Genomic DNA, 22,014 nt, shown 5'->3' with positions numbered 1-22,014 from the left:
GGTGGTACCTTGTGGTTTTGATTTACCATCCCTGCTTTCTGTCCATTTTTTTTGTTATATTTCTTCCCTTTTATTTTTATCCTTTTTACCTTTTGATATCATTTTCTTTAGATGAAAGGAGCTTATTTTGGTATATTTTTTAGACTAGTCTGAAAGCTTTTTTCATTGAGGGATCTGAAGCCATTTACTTTTTTTTTTGTAAGACAAGGTCTCATTCTGTTGCCTGGGCTAGAGTGCAGCGGCATCCTCATAGCTCACTGCAACCCCAAACTCCTGGGCTCAAGCCATCCTCCTGCCTCAGCCTCCTGAGTAGCTGGGATTAGAGGCACTCGCCACCACACTCGGCTAATTTTTAAATTTTTTTGTAGAGGTGGGGGTCTTGCTTCGTTGCCAGGCTGGGCTCAAACTATTGACCTCGAGTGATCCTCCTGCATTCTGCTTCCCAAAGTGCTGGGATTATAGGTGTGAGCCACTGCACCTGGCCCATTTGTATTTATTATCATTATTATTAATGTTGGTATGTTTGACCTTGTTTTTTACGCCTTATACTTTTATCTTTATTCCAACTTTTCTATGTAGACATTATCTTTTCTGTAATTTAGAAAGGAGGCAACGTTTTTATTCCAATAGTCATTACCTTAAAGCTTTTCAAAGACATTCTTAAGCAGAATGCACATAAATAGAGGAATAATTAAAATACACTTATCAAAGTTAATGCTGTAACAGGAAAATAATTCTCGACTCTGTTGGGAAAGATAAGGGTGTGTTATTTCTGTCTGTTTCCTTTCCGCTCGGTTTTTCCATCAGTGTAATTGGGCAGAGTACAGCATCATGGTTTTATTTTTAATTTGTTTTTTCTCTCCTTCAAGAATTGATGATCTCTTTCAAAAAAAGTAAGCCGTTTTTATAGTCCATTTTGTAGCTCATTTCACCCATTTTGTGGCTGGTGGGAGTTATGGGAAGCCTCCGGCCTTCTATTTCTTTCTCATGCAAACAGCAGCTGTCTGAGGCAGGTTATGGGCTTGTCTTGCCTCCAAGTTATATAGATGTGGCTCTAACATTTGGTTTTGCAGAGAAGCTTGCGGCTGCCCCAGTTTTTTTGTTTTTTTTTTTCCTTTGAAGTTAATCTGATTATTTTCCTAGATTCTTGTGGATTTCCTTCTTTATCTTTCAAGTTTTGAAACTATTCTAATTTCTACGATCTATTAATCATCTTTCCATGTTTATCTTTGTTCTTTTCCTCTGTTCTGATGAAGAGCCTTGGGCTAGTCTTCCATTTCAACATTGTGATTTTTTTCTTAGTCTAATCCACAATTTACTGCCTTATATTTCCTTTAAGAGTGACAGTTTTCTGGCTGGGTGCAGTGGCTCACGCCTGTAATCCTAGCACTCTGGGAGGCCAAGGCGGGAGGACTGCTTGAGCTCAGGAGTTCGAGACCAGCCTGAGCAAGAGTGATACCCTGTATCTACTATAAATAGAAAGAAATTAGGCAAACAACTAAAAATAGAAAAAAAAATTAGCTGGGCTTGGTGGCGTGTGCCTGTAGTCCCAGCTGCCTGGGAGGCTGAGGCAGGAGGATCGCTTGGGCCCAGGAGTTTGAGGTTGCTGTGAGCTAGGCTGATGCAGCAGAGCCAGACTCTGTCTCCAAGAAAAAAAAAAAAGTGACAGTTTTATTGACATGTAATTCATATACCATAGAATTCACCGATTTAAAATGTACAGTTCATTGGTTTTTAGTATATTAACAGGGTTGTGTAACCATCACCATAGTCAATTTTAGAACATTTCATCACCCTAAAAAGAAATCTCCTACTCATCAGCAGTCACTTCCCCTTTCCTCCCAACCCCTCCCTCAGCCCTAGGCTACCACTACTCTATTTTGTGTTTCTATAGATTGGCCTCGTCTGGGTATTTCATATAAATGGAATATATGATATGTGTAGCCTTTTGTGCCTGGCTTAGCATAATGTTTTCGAAGTTCATCCTTGTGGCATATAGCAGTTTTCATTCCTTCATATTGCCAAATAACATTCTATTGTACGGATAGACCACATATCACTTACCTGTTCATCAGCTGATGGGCATTTAGGTTGTTTCCACTTTTGAGCTATTATGAGTAATGCGGCTATGAACAGTCATGTACAAGTTTTTGTATGGACATATGTTTTTATTTCTCTTTGCTATATACCTATGAGTAGAATTGCTCGGTCATATGGTAACCCTATATTCAACCTTTTAAGAAACTGCCAGACTGTTTTCCAAAGCAGCTGCACTATTTTACATTCCCACCAGCAGTATATGAAGGTTCAGATTTCTCCACATCCTTGCCAACACTTGTTATTTTATTTTTTTCTTTTTGGTGGAGATGGGGTCTCACTCTTGCTCAGGGTGGTCTCGAACTCCTGAGCTCAAACAATCCTCCCGCCTCGGCCTCCCAGAGTGCTAAGATTACAGGCGTGAGCCACCATGCCTGGCCAGTCTTTTTGATTATAGCCACTCAACATTAAAACACAATTCAAGGCCGGGCGGTGGCTCACGCCTGTAATCCTAGCTCTCTGGGAGGCCGAGGCGGGCGGATTGTTTGAGCTCAGGAGTTCGAGACCAGCCTGAGCAAGAGCGAGACCCCGTCTCTACTAAAAATAGAAAGAAATTAATCGGACAACTAAAAATACATAGAAAAAATTAGCCGGGCATGGTGGCGCGTGCCTGTAGTCCCAGCTACTCGGGAGGCTGAGACAGAAGGATTGCTTGAGCCCAGGAGTGTGAGGTTGCTGTGAGCTAGGCTGACGCCATGGCACTCACTCTAGCCAGGACAAAAGAATGAGACTCTGTCTCAAAAAAAAAAAAACAAAAAAACGCAATTCAGCCAAGTTCTCTGCCAGTCTATAAAAAAGATGACCTTCTTCTCTAGTATCCAGTAACATGTACATTGTTTCCTTTTGAGGCCTCACAGAAGAACCTTTAACATTCATATTTCTATTAACATTTTATCATTTCTATCATCATTTTCACAATGATAATATGTATTCTTTAAGATGATAGAAGCTTTCTCTAACATCCTCTTTGCTTCCTTTCTGAGCCTTCAGCAGGATCACCCTTTTTTTTTTTTTTTTAAGAGACAAGGTCTCCTCTGTTGCCCAGACTGGAGTCCAGTAGCATGATCATAGCTCACTGCAGCCTCGAACTTCTGGGATCAAGCGATCCTCCTGCCTCAGCCTCCTGAATAACTGGGAATACAGATGCATACCAGCACACCCAGCTAATTTTTTAAATTTTTTGTAGAGATGGGGTCTCACTATATTGCTCAGGCTGGTCTTGAACTCCTGTACTCATGTGATCCTTTCACCTGGGCCTCCCATGGTGCTAGGATTACAGGCATGAGCCACCGCACCCACCCCAGAATCACCTTTCCGTGTCTATGTTTCTGTCAATAGTCTCTTCAAGGCAATCTAGGCTTTTTGTTATCATGCACCTCAGAATTCTTCCAGCCTCTGCTCACACCCAACTCTATAACCACTTCCACATTTTTAGGTATTTATTACAGAATCACCTCATGTCTTGGCACCAAAGCGTGTAGTCATTTCCTAGGGCTGCCGTAACAAAATACCACACAATAAATAGCGTAAAACAACAGAAATTCTTTCACAGTTCTAGAGGCTAGAAGTCTGAATCAAGGTATGAACAAAGCCATGTTCCCTCTGAGGCTACTAGTCAAGAATCCTCCCTTGCCTCTCCCTAGTGTCTGCTTGTTGCTGCAATCCTTGGTATTTCTTGGCTTGTAGAGACATCACTCCAGTCCCTACCTCTGTCATCACGTGACCCTCTCCATGTGTGTCTGTCTGTGTCTCCATATGGCCTTCTTAAAAGGACACCAGGCCAGACACGGTGGCTAACACCTGTAATTCCAGCAGTTTGTGAGGCTGAGTAGGGAGGATCACTTGTGGCCAGGAGTTTGAGACCAGTCTGGGCAACATAGCAAGAACCTATCTCTACAAAAAATAAAAAAATTAGCCAGGCATGGTGGCACATATCTGTAGTCTTAGCTATTTAGGAGGCTGAAAGCTGACGTGGGAGGGAGCTTGAGCTCAGGCATGCCAGGCTGCACGGAGCTATGATCATGCTACTGCTCTCCAACCTGGACAACAGAGGAGATCCTGTCTCTAAGGAGGGGGAAAAATAAAACCACCAATAACTGGATTTAGGGCCCACCCTAGGACTTCAATATATCTTTTTGGGGAACACAATTCAACCCACAACAGGTAGTTTGTATCTTTCTAGGAATGTTTCCATTTCATCTAAGTTATCTAATTCGTTGGTGGATAGTTGTTCATAGTATTTCCCTATACTCCTTTTTATTTCTGTATGGTTGGTAGTAATGTTTCCTCTTTAATTCCTGATTTTAATAATTTGAGTGAGACTTCTTTTTTTTTTCTTTTTTTGGTCAGTCTAGCAAAATAGGTTTGTAAATTTTGTTGATCTTTTCAAAGAATCAACTTTTATTTCATTGCTTTTCTCTGTTATTTTTCTTTCCTCTATCTTGGTAAGTTCTGCCCTAATATTTATTATTTCCTTACTTCTACTTGCTTTAGGTTTAATTTGCTCTTCTTTTTCAAATAGAAATTATTAATTTGGGGTCTTTCTTCTTTTTTGGTATAGGCATTTATAGCTGTACATTTTCCTTTTTATTTTTCTTTTTTAATTGACAACTTTGACTCCAAGACGTTGTAGGAAAATCCTAGAACAAAGGAAGAGACCAGCAGCTTTTTATCAGGGGCATTTCATTGCTTCTTCCTCTCCCTGGGTGTGTCCTCCCTGCTGGCTCTTGGCTTCAGCCTCGGAAGGACAGGCACTGGTCAGTTCAGATATTCCTGGGCTCCTTGGCAGAGGAGTGACTAGGGGGAGGGTGTCACTCTTCACAGGATCCCCAGGAAGTGGTCCATAACTCTGCTCATGAAGTGGTCTCAGTCGAGGTGGTTCTGGCTAATGAAGTGTTGGGCTGACTTGCTCTGGGCTTGTCAGGCCCCTTAAATGACACTTAAATATTTTCAATCGGTATTCTTAGCTGTCTTTTTTTTTTGTTATTTATAGAAGATAATCTATGCTCTGTGTGTGTGTGTGTGTGTGTGTATGTTCCAAATGACAAAAATGAAGTTTTGCTTCATAGTTTGCACAAGAATCTATACTCACAAGTAGTATTTCCATAGCACAGAAAAGACACATAAGAAAAGATATATAATTAGCATTTCTGTTTATTTTTATGGTGTAAACTGCATGGATGGATGATGGATGAATAGGGAGGTCTTTACAAACAAGGGGCCACCCCATGTCAGTGCTCCTAGAGGGCCTGCTCTCCCCAGACAGGTTCCAAACTCTGGGCTGGGAGGGACCCTTGGCCCAGGAATGCCCGGCAAACCTGGTCTCCTCTGCCTGACGCCCCCACCCCACCCTACCCCCCAAGGCTGGTCCTCCGGGCCTCCAATGGGAGGTGTGATGACTGCGGTATCTCCCTAGGGTGTCTGTGAGGAAATGACCTATGAGGAAATTCAGGATCATTATCCACTGGAGTTCGCCCTGCGGGACCAGGACAAGTACCGGTACCGGTACCCCAAGGGAGAGGTAGGTGGGATTTGAGGCTCGGTCCTAGACACCTACTGCCTGCCTGGGAGTACCATCTGCTGCTGTGGCCTGTGGGGCTCTGCGGAGGCTGTGTGGCCAGCAGAAGGGCCTGGCCTAGAGGCAGGCCAGCCTGGGTGTGTTTCGTCCCTGTCACTTCCCAGCTGTGTGGCCTGGGCCTCAGGCCCTTCCTTGGGTGGTAGGTGGACAGTGCCACATAGGGCAGGCATCAGCCATAGGACCGTTGGTCCCTGCTCCCCATCTTTGTCTTCTCACTTCCCAGGGGTGCGGAACTGGGAAGGGCAGGGCCAAGATGAGTGGGCCTGGTTCTGTGGGGTTAGACTTTCCTGGGAACCCTGTGGCTAGTTCACAGTGCCCTGGCATTCCCAGGCCAGCTCCTTTCCTGGGAATTGTCAGTCCTTTGCAGGATGCTGAAGTGGCTGAGGAGTCGGGGACACCATGCCAGGCCTGAGACTCGAGTCTTAGCTCACTCACACCCCTACCCTGGGCCTTCACCCTTCTCTGGATGCTTCCCCTTGTCGCAGGATGGTCCTATCCCATGCCTCCTGTGCCTCCTGGCACTGCCCCCAGCCCTGGTTCCAGACCCAGGGAGACCTCCACAGATGAGTTGTGGCTACCACAAGCCACCTGCACTTGTCACCTTCCCTGAGACAGGCTCCCTGGTCAGCCCAGGCCCCAGGTCAGAAACTGGGGGTCACCTTTGACTCAGGCACGTCCTTCCACTTCCAGGAGGTGGCCTGGGGCAATGGCCAAATGAAATACTCCCCGTAGACACACATGTGTATACAAACACATCTTCCCACGTGGCGGCACCCACACCTGGACACCAGGCTCACAGGCCCGAATGATCCACTGTCCTTGGGATGCTACCGCTCTCAGTAACCTTCACTATTCCCCACTCGCGCTGTGAGGCAGAGTTCAGGTCTTGAACCAACGCAGATAACAGTGAAGAGAAACAAAGCAGCTGGCTGCTCAAACTTGAGAATCCGGGGTAAAAATTGGCCGGAAAATTAAAGTTACCAAAAGAATTGATCTAGGATTTTCCCAAAACTACAGGGGCCAGCACAAATCAATGTGTTGGTATTACTTCCTCATCAAAGCTTGGGGCAAGTTCAGTTACTACTGCTCAAGGCCATTTTTCGAAGGACCACTCATTGTGTGCAGAAGGAGGAAACTGGCTTAGACCCAGTCTCCTGGTGAAAGTTTCTACAGTTGCCAGGCTGAGAGGTTGGTCCAAGGACCCTCCAAGTGTCCATCACTCCCGGGAGGGGGAGGGTGCAGGGCAGGCGGACTGCAGGATAGCTCCTGGGGACCTCAGTGTTTCTGATGGGTCACACTCCAGGAAGTTCCTGGCCTTTGCTCCCTCCCTGGCAGCTCCTGCCGGTGCACTCTGTCTGCTATGGCTGAAAGGGGACAGCGTCTTTCCCACCACAGGTGCCAGCACATGAGTTCCATAGCTGAGGGTTCGGTGCAGAGCCCCATGGTAGGCACGGGGTGGCCCCTGGAATGGGAGCCTGAGGCCTAGTCCTGCTCACTCAGTCCTACTAGGACCTGGCCCTGGGATGGGAGGGGCGGCCCTTCTTCCCCAAGCTGCCCACATATCCACCCCCCAGCTTCCTTCTTAAGCCAGACATGTCACTATGGCAGTCCTCTAGGGGCAGCTGCCCACCCCCACGCCCTCAGGAGCCAGGCTGGGGGAGACCCAGCTTCAACCTCCCAGAATGGTGCGCAACTCCAGGAGTGGGAAGGCAGCCTGTTACCCAGGCTGTGTCCAACCCACCCTGGAGCCAGGCCTGAGGGACACCCTCCCTGCTTGCCCTGGCAGTCCTACGAGGACCTGGTCCAGCGACTGGAGCCTGTCATCATGGAGCTGGAGAGGCAAGAGAACGTGCTAGTCGTCTGCCACCAGGCAGTGATGCGCTGCCTTCTGGCCTACTTCCTGGACAAGGCGGCAGGTGGGGACCTTGCCCCGGGGAGGTGTGGGGGGTGTGAGAGAGAGAAGGGACTGTCACCAGGCATCCCTGGTGTGCCAGCCCTCACCTCTGTCCACAGAGCAGCTGCCCTACCTCAAGTGCCCGCTGCACACCGTCCTGAAGCTGACCCCTGTGGCTTATGGTAAGGAAGCTTCCTACACGTTGACCTTGGTTGCCACCACCTCGGATCTCTGCAGGGTCTGTGATTTTCTGCAGGTTCCTTGAAAATTCTATTAGAAACCCATTCTTCCTCCCCACCTGACTACTTTTCCCAATTTGCTTTTTTTTTTTTTTAATTATTATTTCAAAATATTACAGGGGCACAAATTTTTTGGTTACATGGATCACTTTTGTTATGCTTGAGTCAGGGTTATAAGTGTGCCCATCACCCAGATAGTGTTCACTGTACCCATTAGGTAGGTTTTTTACCCCTCCCCCTGCCCCTCTTCCCTGCTTGATTTCCACTGAGTTTTACCCAATTTGCTTTTAAAGTTTATTGTAAAATAATGTTCATAGCCACAGGAAACCTCCCCAGTGATCCTTACTTAACCATCGCCCACCTGCATGAGGGACTTTTCTACTGGTTTTTACAAAGCCCCACGGTCCCCAGGGCCTGGACCTTAAAATATTCTGGGTGCAGGGCAGTTTGAGTCCCACCCCTGCCTGTCACTGTGCCAGGAGAGACCTCAGGCAACTTCCTAATCTCTTGGGTCTCAGGTCTCACCTTTAATACAGATGCTCTCAGGAGAATGACTGTGAAGCTCAGTGACAGCTGGTATCATTCAAATGTATGATAATCCCCTCGTCCCCCTGGGCGCCTGACACAAGATTGATTGGGCCTTGCGTGGCAGAATTGGGGTTGGGTGGTTTTGGGGCCCTGAAGAATGTGAGAGTAAGTGACCCCATGTTGATCTTAGGCCTGTTGCACCCCGATCACTCTTGGTCCCGGGGTTAGGTAGCTTGGGCCTCGGTGTGGCCCTGTCTGGGCGGTCACATGTGGATAAGCACTGACGGGGGGTGCCTCGTCCTTCCTCTTAGGGCTCCCCAGAGCTTCCTGAAGGGAAAGGAGCAGAGTGAGGCAGAGATGCCTGCTCCATTTCCCAAAGCTCAGCCTCCTCCTGAGAGATGCTTCTATTCTCTGGGGCTCTAGCTGCCTTTCAGGAGGCGGATGGGTTTGCATCTTCCCTTTGGCAGGTTGTAAAGTGGAGTCCATTTTCCTGAATGTGGCGGCTGTGAACACACACCGGGACAGGCCTCAGGTAGCACTGCTGGGGTGGCGGGCGTGTTCCTGGGTGGGTGTCCAGACACCGCGTATTCCAGGGCCAGGCCCAGCTGGGGCACCTGCCTGAGGGAGCTTCTGCCAAGGCTGTTCTGTGGTCAGGGAGGGCCTGGCTCTGGGGTGGCCCTGCCATAGGCCTTCCCAAGACCAGCTGACCTGGGGAAGGGGAAGTCCCTGGAGCTGGACCACCAGGCCAAGAAATGCCTGGGTATGGCCATAGTGGGCTCCCCAGCAGGCCCACTGAGGTCTGAGGCAAGGAGGGTGAGAAAGAGGCTTGAGGGGTTCAGAGGGCAGTTGGGGATTGCCCCCCTCCCCGCCCTCGAGCCCAGGCCTCATCAGTACCTCCTCTAACTCTAGCGCCTTCAAAAATCAAAACAGTCATGCTCTGTTGGGGAAAGCACCATGCCAAATGCAGAGGGGCTCAGCCCCTCCAGAAGAGCAGCTCACCACCCCCTGTTCCCCAAGTGCCTTGTCTAAGGAGAAAGCTCCTCAAAGTGTTGCCCAGAGCCACTCTCAGTGCCCACGTGGGGTCCCTCCACACTGCTGGTTACCTCTCCCATGGAGGCCAAGGGCAGGACCTACTGTTCTGGGACCCCTAGTCCCAGTTCCTGGAATGCACGGCACCGAGAAGATTCCTGGGGCCTCAGCCATTCCTATTACCATCCATGATGGGGCCTGCTTGGGCCCTGCAGCCCTGCTGAGGGTACAGGCCTTGGGCTGGACCAGGACATCTGGCCCTGGTTGCCTGCAGCCCCTTGGCCTTGAACCCCACAGACAGAGATGTGTGGATGTGTCCTCTTCCTTCCCAGGGCTGCTGCCCCCAGCCAGGACCAGTCACCATGCAGGCTTCTTTCCCCTTTGCTCTGAGAGTCTGTGCGTGTCTTCACTGAGTTTGGCCCAGGCCCAGCCTGGCACCCACAGGTCACAGGGGAGGACATGTCCTAACAGGCATCCTTTGTGCTGAGGAAAGCCCAGGTCGTACTGGACCCCAGCACTGACAGGGTGATGGTGAGAGAGGCGCCTGGGCTTGGCAGCCTTCGGGGGCTGACCCCGCCAGCCCACAGCCATGGCGTGGCTGACAGTCGCTCTGCCTGCCTCTGGGCGGGTGCTTCTCAGAGGAAGTCTTCTACTGGCCACAATTTCCCAGCTGGTTCCCTTTCAGGTGGACAAGATCCCAGAGTCTCCTGGCCCATGCTTGGGGGCAGGCTGTGGTGGGAAAGGGGGCTCTCAGGAAGTCTGCCCTGCAGTGAGAATTGCACCTGCCCCCACGATTCCAGTGGCTAGTCCTATGAGCCCAGGGTGTGGGCCATGGGGGCCACATCTCCCTCCCTGCCGATCTGGGCATGTCATGTCACATAGGGCTATAGCCCAGGTCTTCAGTGACCCCTGCAGATGATGGTTCCTCGGGCCCACAGCCTGGAGGATGGGCCACCAGGATTGGGGGTCACATAGGACAGCCTCATAGAGCTGAAGGAAGTCTCAAGCCCCCTATTCCTCAGGCACGAGACACCCTGGGCTCTGTAGCTGGATGGGGGCCAGCTGTGGACTTCAGGGGCTCCTGGGGGCCCTGTGCCCCAGTCCCAAGGGGACAGACTAGGCTGCACATTAGGAGATGTCCACAAGCTTTTGGGGCTGTATCTGACACTTGTCTGCCAACACTTTGAGCCAGGAAGGAGGCACCCCCAGGAGCTGAACCCCTTCCCTGCCCCACTGATGATAAAAGCCCCAAGCCAGGGTTCCTCCCTAGTTGACCCAGCCCTGAGACAGGAGGTGGGGATGGCCTTGCCCTGGGTATGGCTGACCTGCCTGCAGTGGAGCAGGCAACGGGTGGCACCCTCCATGCCTACCGTTGTTCTGTTGTCTGTCTACCCACTGTGGCATGAATCTCTTGACCCTACGTTCTTAGGGAAGGTTGGGGTCTAGAGTCAGGGGTCTATTCCTCCTGAGGTGAGAATGTGAGCCCCAACGGGCCACAGCGATGAGGAAAGCTGACAGCAGCTGTCACTTCTATTCCTGCCACAAGGTGAATATTCTGTGTTTGTATTGTTGTACAGAATGTAGACATCTCAAGACCTCCGGAGGAAGCCCTTGTCACAGTCCCTGCTCACCAGTGACCGCTGCATCCACTGCGACCCCTGGGCAGGCACCGATTGCTGTGGACAAGGTCATTCCAGGCCTCCCGGTCTGTGTGACAGTCACCATGCAGGAACATTCTTGAAGCCATGTGTGGCTGGTGGTGCCCAGAACCCTGCCCCAGCCCACCTCTTTGTTGACTGTGACAAGGTTGTACGTGGTTTCTGACCTGCTGCTAAGAATCACTTGGCCAGACCGCGTCCACATGGGCGGTGAGAGCTTGCCCAGCACCGTGTCCTTCTGTTGCAGCTCTTAGGTGTTCTCTCTCACCAGGTCGGTTGGCTTTGTGAAGTGTGAAACCCTAAAATGTGAAACAGAAAGTGCTTGCTGTGACGTTCCCGCTGTGGACCTGCTGCCTGGGGTGGATCTGGCGACTCCCTGCAGGACCTCTACTGTCCTCTCTGTGCCCACTTCATGAGCCAGCAGCCAGGTCTTCATGAGACCCTGAGCTTCTGCTGCCCCTGGTGAGAGGGACAGCCCTTCCCCAGCCTTCCCCACAGGGACAAAGAGCGCCAGCCAAGGCAGATGCCTCCTGGGCAGCCACTGGCCAGGCTGTGTACCCATGTGACTGTATCTGTGGACACTCGCGAAAGCAGTGTACGTGCTTCAGCATGTCATGATGCACAGAAACATGCGGAGAGGGGAGTTTGTGGTCACCCCTCCCCAACTGTGCTAGCACTGGAAAACTTGGGGGAGCTGGTGGCTAGGGCGTGCCTTCCGGGCTGCTCTCACGTGAAACCACCTAAAGACAGCGCAGCTGTGCGAGTGACCTTCCTGGTGCACACACCGAAGTGCTTAAGGGGGAGGCTGCCATCGCCTTGCCCCTTCCCTGGCTGTGCACACTGGCACTGGGGAGGAGGTGGCCTCTCGCCTGCTGCTGCCTGTGTCCATGCAGGAGTGTACACTGGTGGCGGAGACACGCATTTGCCATAAATGATTCAGATAAACTTATTGTGATCCTGTAAAACCTGTTCTATGCTTGTTGACCTCTACCTGTGGGCCTGAGGAAGGGAGAGGACAACCCGGAGGCAGCCCGTGGGCAGGGGAGGATTTTCCCAGCCACATCGTTGCAGCTTTGATTCCTGTGCATGTGAAGCTGGTGAAAACGGCCTCAGGAAGTCAGACATCTGTCATGCCCCTGAGTTCTGCGGCAGTCTAGGGAGTGGGTTCTGGCTTCATTTCATAGCTGGCAAACAGACTGGCCAGCAAGTAGTGGGGCTGGGTCAGAAAGAGTCTAGACTTTTAGTGTGGTGCCCTGTTACCCACAGTGGACTTTGGTGAAGCCACAGCCCTGGATCCTAAGCCCACTTTGTACCCAGAACCTTCCTGGCCTGTGCCTGGCAGAGCAGCCCCCTTTTCTACCCCTCCAGAGCTTTGCATCCTGCAGGCACCATCTGCCCCTGAGAGAAATTAGCATCCCTGGCCCCAGCCGGTGGTTTCTCACCCCTGTGTGCTGTAGCAGCTGTGGGCAAAAGGTGGAGCAATGTCAGGTGGAATTGGGGCAGGATCCTTCTTCTGGACCTGTGTCCTGTTGGAGCCCCAAGCCCTTTAGACTCAGGGCCTTTAGACTCATACCACTGCCTTTGGGACATGGGGACTGCAGCCTTTGCTTCTGTGTCTGCTGGAGTTTTGGTAACTTTTGTCACCTGGACATGCTTATTTGTTAGCCATGGTGGGTCCCGCATGTACATGTGGATGTCACCTGAGGCGAGACCACCAAGGCCTTCTCACTCTGCAAAGGGGAGTCAGGAGCTGCTGGACCGGATGCATTACAGGGACTGGGGATAGGGCAGGGGGAAGCCTGGGGCTCAGGGCATGGGTAGGGTGGTCTCTGCATGGGCAGGGGTTGGCTGCCAGGTTTCTGCTGTGCTGGCCGACGTGCCCGTGTTGCATATGGTCTCCTGCTTTCCCTGGAATGGATGGTATTGGATCTCAGCCACACCTAACACTGTGTCCAGCATTCTTTGCAATAAAAAACTAATAACTTAAGGTTGTATTCTGTAGCCACTTCTCTATTTGTGAGGTATTCTTTCTGGCTGACTCTGTAGGTGCCCACCTACACTGTAGGTGTAGGTCTATGTTGGACTCAGCCCCCTCCCCCATGCTTACCCCTCACTGGAGAAGAATTGTGTGCCTAGAGCAGCGATGACTTTTTGGCACCAGGGACTGGTTTCATGGAGGACAATTTTTCCACAGACCGGGGTGGGGTGGAGTGGTGTATTGTGGGTGGAGGGAGGGTGGTGCAGAGCTCAGGTGGTGATGGGCCAGTACTGGGCCTCGGCCTGGGGGTTGGGGACTGCAGGCCTAGAGTGAGCCCTGGCCTGGCACACGTGGGCAGAGACAGGGCCTGAAGTTTCTCTGGGCTGACCTGGGATCCTGGGCCCTTGTCTCTAAGCAAGAGGCAGGTGGTTGTATATGGGGGCGGGGGGATCTGGAGTGGAGCGCTGTTAAGGGAAGGATTCTGAGATCCCTAGAAATAGGGGTCCCAAATGTTGGCATCCTTGGGGAGGGGGATCAGAGGCTGGGTCGAGGATGGAGGGGCTCCATGGGGCGTTGAGTGGGGGCATGTTGGCTAATTCTCTGGTATTTTCTTTGTCACATGCATCTTGGGTGGGGAAGGTGGGAGCAAGGGGCAGGATTTTCCCTTTCCCCTGCCTCAGAATGACATTGGCCTGTCCATACTTCCTGCCCTGGGGCTGGCTGTGAAAAGGCAGGTTGCAGCGGTGCTCCGCCACGGGCAAGATGGTGCTATGCATGGCTGGGTGCCACCTGTGCCTCTCCTAGTGTGTCAGGGCAGAGGATGCTGTGGCTGGGCTGCCTCTGGGTGGTGTGGGATGACCAATGACCAAGGCTCTGCCTTACCCAACAGTGTCATCACAGGGTTAGAGGGAGGGGCAGCTCTGTGGAGTTCAGGTGGCCGTCAGCCACCACTGTCCTGGTGGGAAGCTTGGGGCCTGGCTCAGGGGTCCTCACTCCATCTCTGGGCGCTGAGTCCTGGTGTATGCACCTGACCTCCTTTGAGGCTTCTCAGCATTGTTTGAAGAAGGGTTTGAAGATTTTTAACAGGAAAGCAACAACAGAAGGAATAAAATTTAACACTGTCAGAATTTTTCTTCAGGTCCAAGGCTCTACCACAACCTAGAAAGAGCAATTATATTATTATCATGTTGAGGAGTTTTGTAGCATTTTGGGTTACTGGGAAACAATAGCCATCAGATAGAGTCAGAGAATATTTGGATAGAATGGAATATTATTGCAAAGATACAGATTTCAGCAATATTTGATTTTTATATATCATCTATATAGGGCAGTATTGCTGTGTTTGGTTTAGACTGATCATTATTAATCCCCTGGGGCTGGCTGGGTGTGGTGGCTCACACTTGTAATCCTAGCACTCTGGGAGGCCGAGGCGGAGGATCCCTTGAGGTTAGGAGTTCAAGACCAGCCTGAACCCTGAGCAAGAGTGAGACCCCATGTCTACTAAAAATAAAAAAAATTATCTGGGCGTGGTGGCATGAGCCTGTAGTCCTGGCTACTTCGGAGGCTGAAGTAGGAGGATCACTTGAGCCCAGGAGTCTGAGGTTGCTTTGAGCTAGGCTGAAGCCGGGACACTCTAGCCCAGGTGACACAGCGAGACTCCATCTCGAAAAAAAAAAATCCCCTGGCTCTGAACATACTGTTTTTCTTTTTCTTTTTTTTTTTTTTTTTGAAAGGGAGCCTCGTTCTGTCACCTGGGCTACTGGGCTAGAGTGCCGTGGAATCAGCCTAGCTCACAGCAACCTCCGACTCCTGGGCTCAAGCAATTCTCCTGCCTCAGTCTCCCGAGTAGCTGGGACTACAGGCATGCGCCACCATGGCCAGCTAATTTTTTCGATATGTTTTTAGTTGTCCGATTAATTTCTTTCTATTTTTAGTAGAGACGGGGTCTCGCTCTTGCTCAGGCTGGTTTCGAACTCCTGAGCTCAAACAATCCGCCTGCCTCGGCCTCCCAGAGTGCTAGGATTACAGGCGTGAGCCACCGCGCCCGGCCGAGCACATTGTTTTTTAAATTTTCTTTTTATTAAAAATTTTTTTTTGAGACAGGGTCTTACTCTGTCACCCAGGCTGGTCTGCAGGGTCGCAATCATTTGAGCTTACTGTAGCCTTGAACTCCTGGGCTCAAGTGATCCTCCCACCTCAGCCTCCTGAGTAGCTGGGGGTACAGGTGCACGCCACCATACCCAGCTAATTTTTAAAAATTTTTTGTAGAGACAAAGTCTCGATATGTTAATCAAGCTGGTCTAGAACTCCTGGCCTCAAGTGATCCTCCTGCCTCAGCCTCCCAAAGTGCTGGGATTTACAACTCTGAGCCACTGCACCTGGCCAGTTGTTTAAACAAAAGTATTTTATTAAAATTGAAAAATGGCTTTGTGGTAGACCAGAAATAGTGACTGCCACACCTGGTTGGTAGCCACAGGTCTCTTTGGGGAGGTTGTGAGAAAAGTGACGGTATGGACCTGTGCTGTTTTCACAGGGCCCTCCTTAAAGGGTGCTCACCCGACTTCCTCCAGGGGCCCCCGGATTTGTGAAATGATTTTATCTGGAAAACTGGTGCGGGTCATCTGTTACAGCCAGGTCTGTTAGTTGGACCTCATGTTCTTTTGGAATATAAGTAGGACTCTAGTGCCTCCCCATCTATTTTGGTCCTCGGGGCCTGGTGATCAGGTCACCCAGGGTCCTTGTATCTGCAGTGAAATCAAAGAGCCATTTCATGTATAGCATCTCCTGTCAGAATCCCTGACTCATGGAGAACAGTGACTATGGTGCCTACTATGTGTTGAATTGTGCCACCCCCAACACCTCTTCATGTGACCTTATTTGGAAATAAGGTCATTGCAGATATAGTAAGTTGAGGTCAGACTAGAGCGGGGGGAGTGAGTCCAGTATGCCCTGGCACCTTCAGAGGAAACGTGACTCTGCCAACACCTTGATTTCAGACTTCTGGCCCCTGGAACTGTGAGACAATAAATTTCTGTTGTTTCAGCCACTCCGTTTGTGGTACTTTGTTACACTAGCCGTAGCAAACTAAAACTTTTCAAAGATGCATTCCTCAGCAATGAATTTCCCAAGGCCTCAGCAAAGGGAGCATCTTCGGGGCCTTCTCCAGGGGCTCAGTTAGGGAGAAGGTAAGTTGTCCATGATAAATTCAGTCTAACATTTGTTTCGAATGAATGACTAAGTCTTAAGGCTTTGGATTCTTTCCTCTACATTATACCAGGGAGCTTTCGGCATCTTGAGTGCATTTAGTGAGACCCAGCTTTTTTCAGCCAACCAAGGAGACATGTAGAACAACCCCCAACAGCTTGAGCCAACACATTGAATCCCAAATCTCTGCTAAGCACACCCATAGTGATGAATTCAGCCCAATATAAACTATGTGCTTTCTTATCTCCTTTTTCTAGGACTTCAATCTGTTCCCACACATATTCTCCATATTTTGGCCAACATAAAATAAAAAAGTCTTGCAATTCTTTTGATATGTAAGCCTTCCCCTCTGGGCTTGACTTTGTAATAGGGTCTCCAGACACACTGGGCTCTAAAGGCACTGGAGACCTTGAGGTGTTGGGCAGGAGGGCTCCAAGGACAGTGGGGTTCCTCTGCAGAGCAGCTCCTTCATGATGTCTGGGGGCTGGGGCTTGCTCCGGCAAGCAAGGGCAGTGCAGAAGAGGCTGGGCATTGGTGGTGGGTGGTCTGATTCTTCTGAATTCTTTCATATGTCTGTATTCCACCTAATTCATTAACACACTTATTAAGTGCCTACCATGTGCTGAGCAGCGGGGATATGGGAGTAAGCACAGTGGGCAAACTCTGCTGTCAGAGAGATGACATTCTAGTGGGGGAGACACAGTAAATACAAAAGTAAAAGATGTGTATTAGAGGGTGCTGAGGGAGGGGGTTGCAAGAAGGCCTCATTGAGAAGGTGATCAAAGGCCCAGACTAGGTCAAGGAGCATTCCACAGCCAGTTCAAAGGCTCTGAACCGGGGCTTTGCCCAAGGAACAAAGAACAGAGAGGAGACTCAGGTGGCTGGGGAAGAGTGGGGAGGAGGAAGAAGACCAGGTCAGCGAGGTCATGAGGTACCAATTATGTGGGTCATTGGAAATGGGGCCGTGAAAGTGTTTTGAGCAGAGTGACTTGATTTGGTGAACATTTTAAAAGGATCCCTCCGGTTGCTACTGAATGAAGACTGGATTTTAATGAGGCTAGTGGGAGCCAGGACACGCCTGGAGGCTGCTGAGATAATGCAGGTGAGAGACAGTCTCGTGATGGAGCTGCTGAGAGTGGTCAGATTATGGGCGTATTTTGAAGGTAGAGCCCAGGTGGGCTGAGGATGTGGGTGAAGACTATGAGAAAGAGAAGATGCCGAGGGATGGAGCTACTACTTACGTACATGCGGAAGCCTGTGGGGGAAGTAGTTTGGGGATGGGGGCAGCAGTTGCGGTGGGTTTAGATGAAATGCCAGTTGCCTATCCAAGTGGTGATGCTGACAGGACAGTGGCACTTTCTAGTCAGGAGTTGAAGAGGCCCGGGTTGCAGGTAAGAAACGGCATTGTCAGGGGTCGATGGTATTCAGAGCCATATACTGGGTGAGTTCTCCAGGGGAGTGTAGACAGAGAAGAAATGAGGCCTGGACCAAGCCCTGGGCACCTACATTGAGATGAGGAAGAGCCAGCAAAGCAGCCTGGGAAGGGAGCCCTGTGAGGAGGGCGGGAAGGAAGAGGGAGTGGCCTGCTGTGTCGCTGGAGCTACAGGACAGGAAAGTAGGCTGAAAACTGGCCATCGCACGTAGACATGTTGAGTCTGCTTTCCCAGGGCTCTGTCCTGATCAGTGCCTGACTTTCACATAAAAGGCTCAGTGAGGCTATGATTCCACCAGTATTTTAATCTGGAACACACAGAATCCGCCCTTGGGTTTGATAACCCGCTGTCTCAGCACCAAGGCTGCAAGAGACTCCTTTAGCAGAGTTGAGAAAGTTTTCGTCTTGTTCCTTGACACGAGCTGCTAAAAACTTGAACTTGTCATTCTCTTTCTTTAAACTGTTTGGTGCCATTAGAAGCAACCATCTGACAATCAGTGAATTTCTCAGGCCCTTCAGGCTATTCTAGGGCCTTGTCTTCAGTGAGCTCATCACCTGACTGGCTGCCCACAGTGTCTTTTTTTCTGACACCAAATTTTGTGGGGTTTTTCACACCAACACCCTGTTCTGATTCTGACACCAACTGGGTGTCCAACAATTCAATTCTAATAGCAACTCCTGGAGTTAGCACAGACCCCACAGCTTAAGGGCTTAGTCCCACAAGACTTTCCCCACTTCAGACATCAGTCCCAGGGGTTAGCCTGGTGCAATGACTTGTGCCTGTAGTCCCAGCAACACAGGAGGCTGAGGTGGGAGGATCACTTGAGTCCATGAGCTCAAGACTAGCCTGGGGAATATAGTGAGACCCCTCTAAGTCCCGAGGGGGCCACCCGTACTTCTGACTGGCTGTCTGCAAATTGGGAGTTCCCACAAGCTGCTCCTCAGATTCTGTGGTTCACTAGAATAACTCACAGAACTCAGGAAAACACTTTCCTTATATTTACTGGTTTATTATAAAGGATAAAAAGGATGCGACTCAGGAACAGCCTGTTAAATAAAAATTATGAAAGGCCATTGTTTTGTATTGAGCTCCCACACTAGGTCCCAGCAGACCAGACCAAACCAATGCTAAATAATTAAACTGAAATTTAAGGAAGCAGATAGATCCCAAAACAGACCAGTTTTTCCTGAAAACAGGAGATTCCGGTCTACCTTAATCAGCTTAAAAAGGAAATCCCATCTGCTTTAACCTTTATCAAAAAAAGTAATCTGAAATGTGAAGTTAACCAATCACCTTTTTATGTTTTTAGAGATGAGGTCTCACTCTGTTGCCCAGGCTGGAGTACTGTGGCATCATCATAGCTCACTGCAGCCTCCAATTCCTGGGCTCAAGCAATCCTCCTGTCTCAGCCACCTGAGTAGCTGGGACTACAAGTGCGCGCTACCACGCCTGGCTAATTGTTTTTATTGTTTATAGAGATGGGGTCTTGCTATTGCCCAGGCTGGTCTCAAACTCCTGGGCTCAAGTGATACTCCTGCCTCAGCTTCCCAAAGTGCTAGGATTACAGGTGAGAGTCACCCCACCCGGCCCTATTCTGTTTCCTGGTTCTCATCTTACAAAACACACTGTTCTGCTATTGCCCAGTGGGAGCTCTCATTCTAGTTTGTAGAATGAAAGTTATCCCCATCCATGAATCTCGAATAAAAGCCAATTAGATCTATAGCTAAATTTGTTGTAGTTTTGTCTTTTGACAAGCCAAATGGAAGAGATGCATAGGGCAAGGTATGGGAGAGAGGCGCAGGGCTTCCAAGCCCTCTCTGAGCACACTGCCTTCCCAATGTGTTCACCAGCCTAGAAGCTCCTGGAGCCCCATTGTTTAAGGGTTTTTATGGAGGTTCCATTACAAAGGCATGATTGTCTAAATCATTGGCTATTGGTGATTGAATTCAAATCTCTAGCCTCCCTCCACTCCCCAGAGGTTGGAGGATGGGGCTGAAAGTTCCAGCCCTGAGTCATCTCATTCACATAAGACAAACAGTAAATTCCAAGGGTTTTAGGAGCTTTGTATCAGGAAGGAGGGACTCTGTCTCCTCTACCTGCCATGGATTGCCAGAGCCCTTCCCTTCACTGGGGCTGGATTTCCATTGCATTTAGATCCAAACAGGCAGATGACCAGTCTGGACACACCCCCATTTCCCTGGGCACCTCCTACCATTGTTGGTGAGAATGTCTCTATCAGTTGGAGAAAACTGACTCTGCTCAACTTCACCAGAAACCCAATTAATGAAAAGGAGCTGTGTAGCTCTCAGAGCCACCAAGGGTGCCAGCGGGGCAAGGCTTGAAGTCCAAGCACTGTCTTCTCCAGCCCAAATCACAGTTCTACTTTGGCCTGGTGAACATGCCACTGCGGCTGCCACCCGGAGCAAGCAGGGGACGCTGTAACTTACAGAGACCTCATCATAGGCCCAGATACTGCATGCTGCTATTACAGCTGCTGTTTTCCCCCACCAAAGCTGGTTGCTAGCACCCCCATCAGACTCCAGGGAGGGAACGTCTGATTGGCTGAGCCTGGGGCAAAAGCCCTTGCCCTGGGGCAAACGAAGCTGGAAAAGCGAGGATGTGGCCTGCCTGCCTTCTGACATGGAGGAGCGGGGCCCAGATGCTGGATGAAGAGTGATGGCACGGGCCCTTGAGCAACGCTCTACTTTAGTACTCGCCACTCCTGGCCCCGTGGGTCAGTCCTGGGCTGATGGGCCACATCCACACCAGGTCACATACACCCAGTCACCCACACCCTGTCCCCCATGTTGGGCATTGGCTTTCCAAGCATCACTGGGTGTTGCTCTGGCCCACTAGCCCCATGCAGAATTCCCACCTACAACCTGTAACCAAGGTTGCAGCAAACACCAGTCGTTGTTATCAAGCTGGATATTTGAAGAGAGTTTTGTAACAAAAGTGCTGTTTACAGAGCTGTGGGTAGGTTCAGGGAGCCACTTAGGCTTAGAGCAGCACCTGGGCCTAGCCTCAGTGGAAGCCCTTTTCATTCCTCGGCCTGCTGAGGCAAGGCAAGAAAGGGTTACTGCAACCTGAGGGACCACCCTCAGCCCCCTACTGGTCTCCTACGGGTTGGTGAGGGGGAACAGGGCGTGGGGAGGGGAGTGGAGGTATTTGATTACCCCCAGGAGCTTCAGGTGAGGCACAGGGAACAAACAACCCCACACATGCACTCTCCTCCCACCCTCTGACCTCTAGCCTCTGCCTTCTACTGGCTAAGCCCAGCAAGAACCAGAGGAGGAGGGAAAGGCACCTGCTGAGTGGAAGAGGGACTGGGTAGGGCCTGATAAGAAAGGCTGTCCGAGAGGACAGCTGCACCCTGCTGGCCCTTGGCCGCCCCCAGCCCCTCCAACCTGTGCCTATGGCCTGGCATTATTGTCTTGCTGAGCTGGTCCCACAGGTCTGGGTCCTCACATTATGTGTCCTTGCATGGATTTGGGTCCCTCAATCTTGTTAAGATGCTCACATTTGGCACATGAGTTTGGTTTCTGCCTTGGAAGGGCCACTTTCCCCAGGAAACTCATGAAAATGTCCGTTTCTAGGCTTTGCATGCCTGACCCACAGGATCTGCCCACATGTGGGAGGACAGGCCAGGTGAGGGGCCCTTAGAGGACCTGGGGGTGGGGGCAGCAGAGCAGAGAGGCCAAAGGCAGGTGATGGGAGGTGAGAAAGGGCAACTCTTAGGAGCTTGGCTGGAGGCAGGGATTGGAAAACCAAGGGACAAGAAAGCAAGTTCGTGGATGGCACAGAATGGAGCGATCTCTGGAGAGGCAGAAGGCTGGGCACCTGGGCATGGAACACGGATCTGAGTGTCGACCCAAAGTAAGTGACTGAGGCAAAAATCTCAGTCAATGGAGGTTTATTAAGCCAAAGTTGAGGATATACCTGGAAAAACACAAACCACAGACAAACTTGTGGCTGTTTTTCCGAAGGGGGAGAATTTAAAATTTTCAATATTTAAGGAGAGTAGGGCATACAGAAAGGAAAAAAAAAGGCAGGGGGTGGGGGTAGGGAGACAAAATGGTTATATTCTTGTGAGACCCAGGAAAATCTATATTTTACATAAGACCAGGCAACTGTTAGAAGAGAAAAGGGAGAGAAGGAAGCATGAATTATGTAGATGTTCCTGGGTAGGTGGAAGAATGTCTGATCCTATCTTATCTCTCTTTTATACCTGGGAAGATAAGTCTGTAATTCATTATTTTTTTTTTTTTTTTTTGAGACAGAGTCTCACTGTGTTACCCGGGCTAGAGTGCCATGGCATCAGCCTAGCTCACAGCAACCTCAAACTCCTGGGCTCAAGCAATCCTTCTGCCTCAGCCT

At 50.3% G+C, this 22,014-nt stretch overlaps 1 protein-coding gene across 4 annotated transcripts in view; it reads left to right on the top strand.

The window, feature by feature from the left end:
* PFKFB4 (6-phosphofructo-2-kinase/fructose-2,6-biphosphatase 4) overlaps nucleotides 1-11,963 on the top strand; it is a 43,851-nt gene extending 31,888 nt beyond the window's left edge. The window contains exons 10-14 of one of the 4 annotated variants that reach the window (XM_012642926.1): nucleotides 5,513-5,617; nucleotides 7,461-7,590; nucleotides 7,688-7,750; nucleotides 8,803-8,867; nucleotides 10,942-11,963. In XM_012642926.1, the coding sequence (XP_012498380.1) occupies nucleotides 5,513-5,617; nucleotides 7,461-7,590; nucleotides 7,688-7,750; nucleotides 8,803-8,867; nucleotides 10,942-11,001 (423 nt within the window). In that variant the 3' untranslated portion in view covers nucleotides 11,002-11,963. The remainder of the gene's footprint in view (nucleotides 1-5,512; nucleotides 5,618-7,460; nucleotides 7,591-7,687; nucleotides 7,751-8,802; nucleotides 8,868-10,941) is intronic. The other 3 variants (XM_012643059.1, XM_012642988.1, XM_012643140.1) reach the window with 3 other exon arrangements.
* Nucleotides 11,964-22,014: the final 10,051 nt, after the last annotated feature.

This window comes from Propithecus coquereli, unplaced genomic scaffold, assembly GCF_000956105.1.
Source record: "Propithecus coquereli isolate 6110/MARCELLA unplaced genomic scaffold, Pcoq_1.0 Scaffold1, whole genome shotgun sequence".
Lineage (NCBI taxonomy): Eukaryota > Metazoa > Chordata > Mammalia > Primates > Indriidae > Propithecus > Propithecus coquereli.
This window is presented reverse-complemented; position numbering and strand designations above follow the sequence as displayed.